General features: G+C 44.3%; 1 protein-coding gene across 3 annotated transcripts in view; it reads right to left on the bottom strand.

Moving 5' to 3' along the window:
• Window positions 1-10,162, bottom strand: part of FILIP1 (filamin A interacting protein 1) — a 225,408-nt gene that overhangs the window by 62,673 nt on the left and 152,573 nt on the right. For all 3 annotated transcript variants that reach the window (XM_010855259.1, XM_010855258.1, XM_010855260.1), the window contains one exon: window positions 2,747-2,925. In XM_010855259.1, coding sequence (XP_010853561.1) covers window positions 2,747-2,925 — 179 coding nt within the window. The remainder of the gene's footprint in view (window positions 1-2,746; window positions 2,926-10,162) is intronic.

The following is a 10,162-nucleotide window of genomic DNA, read 5'->3' as shown; positions in this document are numbered from 1 at the left end:
AATGCCACTTTAAGTTATCACAGTCCTCCTAGTGAGGGTGTCTAATTTAGCATAATGAGTGTCTGGAGAGCGTGGACCCACAGCATGTGCGCTGGCAATCAGTCGGGGGCGGGGAGGACCTGGACAAGAACACTGACAGGAAAATATATAAAGTACTGAAGTATAACCTATTGAGTCAAAAATACTATTTCAAAGCCATAGAGTAGCTGGACAAGCATGTACTTTTGGTGACATATCCCAGTAGTGCTCATCAATGTATTACTATGAAAAACAGCTTGAGGCATATCATTTTTAAACGCAGTTTTGATTTTTAAAACTTTCTACACAGCACTTTTGTAGGAGGAAATGGCAACCCACTCCAGTATTCTTGCCTGAAGAATCCCATGGACAGAGGAGCTTGGGGGCTACAGTCCATGGGGTCACAAAGAGTCGGACCCGACTGAGGCGACTGAGCAAGCACACACACGACACTTTGTTCATGAGAGATCACTGTGTACTTGCTCTGGTAAAATGAAACAACTCCAGTGGAGGGGTGGGGAATTGGGATTGTTCGTCTCGAATTGGTCAACATGAAGTTAGAAAATAAATACACTTGGGACAAGCTCACTGTATAATGACTATAAAAGTATTTTGCGAACTATAAAGCTCTCCATCAACTGTTATTATTTCCGTGATTCTCATAATACACAGAAATTAGGAAAAGAAAGAAAAAGAAGCAGCTAGGTAAGTACAGTCTCTCCATCCACATGCTCCATTTATATACAACCACTGTAGATGAATTCACCTCGGGCATTTAGCTTAGGTGGGAAATTGCAGAAAAAAGCAGACATATCTCATTCTAGACCAAATGGTTGACAAACAGACCAGAAAATAATTCACACAGCTGTTCTCTAAAATTATTCGATTTCAGATCTTTAAAAGAGATATCAAACAAGTTGCTACTATGAGCTGACCACAGTCCAATACAAGACACCTAGATATACGTGATTTTACAGCAACATTAAAATCTTGCTTTCACTACCTATGCTTGAGGTTGGAAAGTTCATAGAAGTTGAGGAGGTGGAGTTTATTCTGGCTGGTTTCCCCAAAATATCAAATTAGACCATCTATTTATCCAAACATGGAGAAGGCAATGGCAACCCACTCCAGTGTTCTTGCCTGGAGAATCCCAGGGACAGGGGAGCCTCGTGGGCTACCGTCTATGGGGTTGCACAGAGTCGGACACGACTGAAGCGACTTAGCAGCAGCATTTATCCAAACAAGAAGTTGCTAAACTTGAGCCTCTAGGAACAGAAGACAGGCTTAAAACGGGGTGTGTGTGTGCGCGAGCACCTGCATGCGTGCACCAGGTTCCTCTGTCCATGGGATTTTCCAGGATTGGAAAATCCACTGCAAGAATGGAGTGGGTTGCAGTGTATTCCAGGGAGCTTCCCCACCTAGGGATGGAATCTGCATCCCTTGTGTCTCCTGCATTGGAAAGCTGACTTTTTACCAGCTACACCATAAGAGGAGGGTATTACATGTACTACTTCAGCCTTTGCTCCCTCATCCATTTCTCCTCCCTCAAGGGATGTGCCGAGTCCGATAATGAGTAAATATTACCAATAACTTCCAAGAATTTTAACACAAACCTATTCTGTTTCAGGCTTTTAATTACTCTGTTATCAAAGTAACTTTTTCTACAAATAAACTAATATGGGAAGATCATATCTCCTTTTTGTAACTAAATAGACACAGCAAAGCTGGGACCGGTGAAGCTCTTTCCAAATGGCTCTTATTTGCAAGCCCTAAACACAGACTCGGACACGGTTGGTAACTCAAAGCATCACGATTCAGTGTTATTGGTTCAAAGATCGTGGAATTCACAGATGTAACCATTCAGCTGAAGGAAGGAAAAGGAAAAGAATAAGATAAAAAGAAGATGCTGAAAAAGCTGGATAGTATCAAAGCATTTCTATTTGAAGTCTCTGCTTCAAACGTGGCAATCCCTGGTCTGAGAAAACTACCTACATATTTGAGGTCTGCTGCTGCTGCTAAGTCGAGTCAGTCGTGTCCGACTCCTAGCGACCCCATAGACTGCAGCCTACCAGGCTCCTCCATCCAAGGGATTTTCCATGCAAGAGTACTGGAGTGGGGTGCCATTGCCTTCTCCATATTTGACGTCTATGGGGTTGCAAAGAGTCGGACACGACTAAGCAACTAACACACATACACTGAATTTTTAAATTTGTTTTGTTTTACATTGAGTTTTTAAGAAGTATGCAACCCTGAGAAAGTTAAGCAGGTAATTCTAGTTAAGTAATTTATAACAACCAAATAGTAAGATTTTCCATAACCGTGTTAAGAATGAATAGGATTCATTTTATTAATAAATGGTTAAATTGAGTAATTTGTTTCTCCGAAGAAGTGGATTTTAACCTCAAAGAGGAAAAATAGATTATTTCTAACAAACGGCAATTAGTAGAGAGGCTTTTCAAACGGAGGTGCTTCGTTGATCAAGTTAAAATGGAAGCTCCCTGAGTATGGCTTTCTGGCTTTTCACATCAGTGTGTTGTCATACTTGTATGAACCCCCAACATGGTCACATTAATAGTTCCAGGCAAAGTCTGTCTCACTCTCTGCAAACCATTCAGAAGTTAGGAATTAGGCCCCAGGCAAGTGTCTCCGGAGTTCCTGGATGGAAATCTGACCCCTGGAGGAAGTGGGCAGGATGAGAGCGCGCCCCCCAACGAGCATGCGCAGTTACCTCTCCCGCTCCTGCTCCAGCAGGTTGGTGAAATCGTCGCTCTTGTTCATGTAGTCCGTGTGCTTGTGCTTCTCGTTCTCCAGCTCGTACACCGTGCGCCTGTGACACTTTTCAGCCAGAAGCAGCTGCTCTAGCATGCGCCGGTAGGTTTCCTTCTGCTTTTCCTCGAGTCTGTCCAGCTGAGTAAGCCAACATGGGAAAGAATGTAATATTTTATTTCATTTACTTATGACTCTAAATAATAATAATTTGTCTCTTGATTTATCAGGGCTTCTCTGGTGGCTCAGATGGTGAAGAATACGACTGCAAAGCGGGAGACCTGGGTTCAATCCCTGGGTTGGGAAGATCCCCTAGAGGAGGGCATGACAACCCACTCCATTATTCTTGCCTGGAGAATCCCATGGACAGAAGAGTCTGGTGGGCTGCAGTCCATGGGTTCACAAAGAGTGGGACATGACTGAGCAACTAAGCCCAGTGGTTTATTACCTGAAGGGGAGGGCATGGGGTCTGCTATTCTCTGCTTTCCCCCTGATTCCATCATGTTCTCTAGGTCAGCTGACTGTATGAACTAGGTGGTAAGGCCGTAGTAACTTCTGGCCTCTGACCTTTTTCTATGAACCAATGCGTGGTTCCTAAACAGACTTACTGTTTCGATGAGACAGCGCAAAGGCCTGTACTCAGAAAGAAAGAGAAGAGCATCCCACCTAATCTCACAAAAATAAAGAGCTCGGCAGGCACATATAACAAATTCCTCCCCTGGTAGAATGAAATTATCATTGCAACCCTTTTTTTTTTTTTAAGGCCTGTAGTTAAGTGAATTTCTAGGAAAAGTATGTGAAGGACCCACAATCCTCTCCTTTTAAGAGATACTAAATATAGGGAGAGTCTCAGAATTTGTGGAGAGCACATATCTCAAACTAAGAGATCTTATCAAATATTTTTACAGGACGTTTTGTGCCTGTGTCTCTGGCCAGGCTATAAGATCTCTAAGGCACCATGCCTTGGTCATCTTTTTAGTTCCTGGTGCTTAACACAGAGCTTGGGACAACGTAAGTGTTCAGTAAATGTTTGTTGAATAGGACCCAATCTTACAGTATTGATAGTTCTCCATCCTACTCTCCTCTCCAAACCCTAGTGCAGGAGTTCACAACCCTCAGCACTAGTGACATTTATGGCCAATTAATTCTTATTTCCTGTGCATTGGAGGATGCTCAGCGGCATCCCTGGCCTGTGACCTCTAGATGCTGGTACTAAAACCTGCAGTTGTGACAAAGCTATCCACAAATGTTGTCAGATGTCACCTGAAGGGAAAGTCCCCATGCCCCTCCACCCCCCTGTTGAGAATCACTGCTCTGGGTGAATCAGACATATTTAGGATCCATTCTTTTTTTTTTTAGCTGCACTGGATCTTTGTTGCTGAGGGCAGGCTCTCCCTAATTGTGGAAAGCAGGGGCTACTCTCTAATTGTGATGCTTGAGCTTCTCATTTTAGTGGCTTCCCTTGTTGGGGAGCATGGGCTCTAGAGCATGGGCCCAGTACTTGTGGCACACTGGCTTAGGTGCCCTGCCGCGTGTGGTATCCTCCCGGACCAGGGATCGAACCTGTGACCCCTACATTGGCAGATGGATTCTTAACCACTGGATCACCAGGGAAGTCCTAGGATCCATTCTTAATCCCACAGCCAACTCCGTAAGACTCAGTGGAGTAGCTCCGTGGGGATCAGCTCCAGAGCTATTCTTTGGATGTTCCATGTTTGCCCTTCAGTCATAAGGAGGATCTGAGGTTCCCTCCACAATTGTATATATCCCTTCATTGTGAATGAATCATTTGTGGGGCCCAAAGCAAAAGAGATATTACCCCCATAATCCTCAGTGCCTTCTGATTAGACCTCCACCCCCTTGCCTAAGAGCAGGTGACCAACAGACTGGCGAAACCCAGGCGATCTGGTGGCCTGTCATGCCTGAGATCATCAGGGAGGCTAATTGTACTTTTATGTGTTCTGATACATTTCTGCAGTGTAAATGGGACAGTCTATACAAGAGACTTTCTCACTGAGACAGCTCCTATTACAAAATATTCTCCCCAAGCACTCTGCATCTCTCCACGAGTGTGATTTTTACCACATGCTATCGAATTTGTCAAGCATCGCTGGAACATCATCAGAAATGTAGAAGGAGCAACTCTTTCCCCTTTTTGATCCTTCTGACTTCATGAAGCTGAAACTCCAATACCTTGGACACCTGATGAGAAGAGCCGACTCACTGGAAAAGACTCTGATGCTGGCAAAGATTGAGGGCAACGAGGATAAAGTGGCAGCGGAGGATGAGATGGTTGGATGGCATCATCAACTCGACAGACATGAGTTTGTGAACTCCAGGAGTTAGTGAAATACAGGGAAGCCTGGTGTGCCACAAGTCCATGGGATTGCAAAGAGTCAGACACCACCAAGCGGCTGAACAACAACTTCGTTGTAAAGTAAGGCCTTCCCTCCTTTTGAGACTATTTGGAAGAACAGCTTCCACCTGTTTCTTGATACCCTGACCCACTCCTCCCTAATGAAGGAAGGGTGACATATTTGAAGGTTGTATTTGGGACAGGGAGCTGGGCATTAGAAGTCCAGCCTTTTCATTTCTTAGTTTTGACCCTGTCTACATAAAATGGTACTCTGTGCTCTGAGGGTCCAAACTCTCCCTCACTGCTCCCTCCAGAGTTTAGGAGAGAAGCTGATTAGAAACTGGTGGTGGTGATCTATCTATTTATGTCAATACTAAAGTTAATCTTTCAAGTCATATGTCAGACTCCTGCAGTTATTCCTCCAGCCTTTCAAAAGAGGAGAAGATGGGGGCGTTATTAATTGGATGGTTGACTGAAGTATCCAGAGAGAGAGACACTGTCGGGGTATCTAGAGAAAAAACAGCGTATGCTGATATTAATTGCTCTGGGGCAGCCTAGGTGGGACCTCTCGGCCCTAGCTTAAATATGTTCTGTCCCTGTGGGCCTTTGGCTGTTCTGTTCTCAGCAGCTACCACGCTGGGGCTAGGCCCCGAAGTGGCTGGGGTCAGGGGCCACATTCACCTCACCTGCATCAGCTCTGCTTGACCTCAGTACTGACTGCATAATCAGGAAAATGGTCTTTTTTGTCCCTGAATGCCTATGGAAGGATGCTGAGACGCTGATGCGTACACTGCCTTTTCCACCCAGAACTGCAAACCTAGATTTTAAACCGCAAAGCTAGTAAATTCCTCTTTAGCAACAAAGCATTAGTGTATGAGGATTTAGCTTTCAGTTTTAAATTCTGGATGTAAGAACTGACATGGGTAGCAATAGAGCAGACTTGCCAGACCCTGTGACTCGTTACTTTGTTTGGAACGGCACGGAGCTCCTAGGAGAGAGCTGAGGTGGACTAACCTCCTATATCTGTGTGGCTTGTCCTGAGACTCTGAAGACCGCTCCCATAACTGTGAGCTCTGTAGATTCGTTAATTGTGTACACTGTGTCCCATGGCTTTTGGTTTTCAGGCTCCAAACGGTGGCTCAACCACAGAGGAACAGGAGTTCTTATTACTGAATAGTGAAAGTGAAATGGGCACCGATTCCTTTGGAAATGTAGTTTCCACTTGGATAGAGGTGGAAGGAAAATTGAATGAGATCATCATAGTACCTGAATCAAGTTGGTGGAGAAGTTCAGGGACTTGAGATGAGGAGAAATTTCAGTATGTTTCAGATGAAAGAATCACGATTTAGGAACTGATTTTTAGTCTATTATCAACATAGGGCTAAGGGGAAGAGTATTAAGGAATTTAGGAAGCGAGAAATCTACTTGAAATGGGAGGTCTTAAAAGACCAAAGTGTGTTTACACAGAAGGAAAATGGATCGAAATGCTCTGAAAGATAAAGCTATAGAAAAGGAGATATTTTAGTCCTTGTTGAATCACAGTGGGTGACAGAGGAAGAAGAGACTGGAGAGCCTAGAGAGCAGAGCAACATGACACCCCCCTCCACCAAAAAGAATAGATGAATCAGGATCCAGGATACACTTGGGGAGCATACTGCAAAACTGCGGAGGTTCTTCATGAGATCACACAGCACCCTTCTCTTGCAGACTGCAACAGCTATTCAGATTGGTTACATAAAATGTAGACAGACGTAAGAATTAAAACTTGAGAAGATCAGGGTAGGATATTTGAAACAATTTGGGGAGAGTCTCAGGGTGTCAGCTATCCCAGACGGGCTCTGAGTGAACATACACAAGAAACTTGAAGATGTCAATTTTGAGGGAAAGATGAAATGAAAGGGGAGTGGGGCAGGACAGCAGCAGATGTGTCCAAGCACAGGTGTGTTGTGGAAATCTCCTGAGGAGGGATCATCCAACTCAAGAAAGTAAAAGTAGATAAGATTTGTGTTGAACAAGGGTTCCTCTTGGCAGACTCGTCACTCCTTGGTTTTGCTTCTCTCATGGAGGGTGACCACACGATGCACAGTGTGGAAGGTAATATACAGAAAACAAATGTCTGAGTCTGAAAGCATCGGGTGTGTGTGTGTGTGTGTGTGTGTGTGTGCGTGCACACGCTCAGTTGCTCAGTTGTGTCTGACTCTTTTGCAACCCCTTTGACTGTAGCCTGCCAGTCTCCTCTGTCCATGGAATTTTCCAGACAAGAATGCTGAGGTGGGTTGCCATCTCCTATGCCAGGGGATCTTCCTGACCCAGGGATTGAACCCATGTCTCTTGAATCTCCTGCCTTGGCAGGTGGATTCTTCATCACTGGCGCCACCTGGGAAGCCTGAAACCACAGGGTAAGTAGAGGCAAAAAAAGATAAAAAGGAAAAAACTCTACAGCCCCTAAAATAGTGATGGAGGAAGAGGGGGACCATTTGAAAAACTAGTCAAAATGTTGAAGACAACAATACCAGTAAAACTCAGCTGAGCCTTCCTACTGGAGAAAAGTTGTGACAAAAGGCAATACTTTTGTTGCCTTGAGTAGGACAAGTTACTTAAGAATTAGAAAGTTCAAACATAAGAGAGAAGGGAAGTTCTGAGGAATGGTCACCTGGGTACGGTATGGTTCCCACTTGGCAGTAAGGCAGGGAGGTTTCAGAAAGTCACCTGGGAGAAGGGGTGCTACCCCTGAAATAAGGGGGCAGTAAGAAAAACCACTGGTATGAGATGGGTTGCCTAGTTCTGGGCATTGTTAATGAAAAAAGCAAATGATTTCAGAGGTTTTAAACATTCTGGTGGGAAGACCTGGCATGTAGGATGTCACCACTCAAACATCCCTGAGCTTTGAAAAAAGAGAGATGTGTTTCAAGTGTCACTCAGGGCAAGGATAGTACATGCAAACAGATTCCTCCACCCCACCCAAGGTTCGCCATGCCCCACAATTATTAAGCTCTTGATGGTGGCAGACTCCATCTGATGGGGACAGCTTCCCCCACGCTGACTAGCATCCTGTCAGAGCTAAAGATTTTCTCTATCCATCCTCCTTTCCTCAGACATCCCCAAAATCTCTGCTTCAGTCTTGGTAAGAGTAACATGAGTCTGCGTTATGCTGAGTCCTGAGGTCAAGAAATCATTCCTCTTGAGATAAATTGACCTTGGAGCTGGGGCTTTTCTTGCATTTTTAATAATTTATGAATGCGAGATTGATACTATGGTAACTGCATGTGTCCTAATAATCTTTAGCCTCTTTGAATAAACAGAATAGAGGAGGTCAGGATATATTCATTCATCTTTGAAAATGCCTCAGATTAAAATCCCTCTGGCTAAGGCTAAGCAGAATAAGAATTTGGGAAGGAAAGAAACCAAAAGCTTAATTTCTTTGAAATTTTGCTTAAGAATTAAGAATTTTGATATCTTAGAATTTAATGTACAAGGAAGTTCTGGGGGATTTAATATTCTCTGTTTAATTTCTCCCCAGATACCTGGCAAGGGGGGGAATCTACCATGTTGGGTTCACTGCTTAACCTTTAATGGGTTCTGTTGGATGACCTAGTTGGGTCTAATTTGGTATGAAAAGTAGAATGAGCAGTGGTTTTTGGCTTGAGGTACAGCATGACTTCTGGGCTTCCCAGGTGGCCCTAGCCGTAAAGAACCCACCTGCTAATGCAGGAGACATAAGAGACACAGGTTCGATCCCTGGGTTGGGAAGGTCCCTTTGAGGAGGGCATGGCAACCCTCTCCAATATTCTTGCCTGGAGAATCCCATGGACAGAGGAACATGATGGGTTACAGTCCATAGGTTCACAAAGAGTCAGACAGGACTGAATTAACATGAATGCATGCAGATACAGCATGACTTCTAGGAACAAAAGCTAGACTATCTGCTCATAGTCCCAGGAGGTAATGGAACAGTGACATATGAGATTCTTGCATCATGAACTTGGAAGCAACTCCCTTGCTCCTGAGTAGCAAGAACTTGATTATAAAGCCCAAAGGGTTAAGAAACCAAAAATCTATAAATGGTAGGGGAATCTTTTCTCCTTGCAGCATCCTCTTTCTCTCGTTTTTGCCAGTGTTGGGAAAAGTAGCTTCTGTTTTTCCCTCTTCCTCATCATTCACTCCTCCCCAGGGAAGAACAATGCTTCAGACTGTTGAGCGGGGAAGGAACCAAGAAGCATCATCATGTGGGCGGGAGGCAGTGATTCTGGGTGTGTGTGCTCTGAAGACCTACCTCTCCCATTAGGGGTCATTCCAAGCTCTAACTTGGAAGAAAAGAATTAAGATGCCCAAATGATGCTCTTTAACCAAGCTGAGTTCTTCAATCCAGGTGGTTATAATAACAATATAAAATTGATCTTTCCCCTGTGTCTTTTACTCCTCACATCCCTCCAAGTTGGGAACTGATAAAGAGTGTGAGCAATTATCACCCTCAGCTCCCAGCAAATACTGATATTTGTTGAGTAGCTATTATGTTCCAGAAACTATGTTAAAAGTTTTCCAGGCATTGCTTCATTTAGTCCTTGCAAGTCCATGAGATGTACACGTGACAGAGAACCCCAAAGCTTAAAGAGCGGAAGTGACCTGCACAAGCCAGGGATTATCTCAGATGTGAAATTGGATCCAGCCAGTTGACTCTATCCTATCATAATATGCATGCGTGCTAACTCACTTCAGGTGTGTCTGACTCTTTGTGACCCTATGAACTATAGCCTGCCAGGCTCCTCTGCCCATGGGATTCCCCAGGCAAGAATATGGAGTGGGTTGCCATGCCCTCCTCCAGGGGATCTTCCCGACCCAGGGATCGAACACACATCTCTTATGTCTCCTGCATTGGCAGGTGGGTTCTTTACATCTAGCACCACCTGGGAAGCCCATCCTATCATATAATTCTCTCTTATTGTTTAGAGAAAAGATGAGAACAGAACTCCAGTTCATTCTTGTTGCAGAAATTACAAAATTGTGGAGCCATCAATCTGTTGT

Source organism: Bison bison, unplaced genomic scaffold, assembly GCF_000754665.1.
Source record: "Bison bison bison isolate TAMUID 2011002044 unplaced genomic scaffold, Bison_UMD1.0 scf7180017864362, whole genome shotgun sequence".
NCBI classification, from domain to species: Eukaryota; Metazoa; Chordata; class Mammalia; order Artiodactyla; family Bovidae; genus Bison; species Bison bison.
Note: the sequence above shows the minus strand (reverse complement) of the source record. Positions and strands in the feature narration are given on the sequence as shown.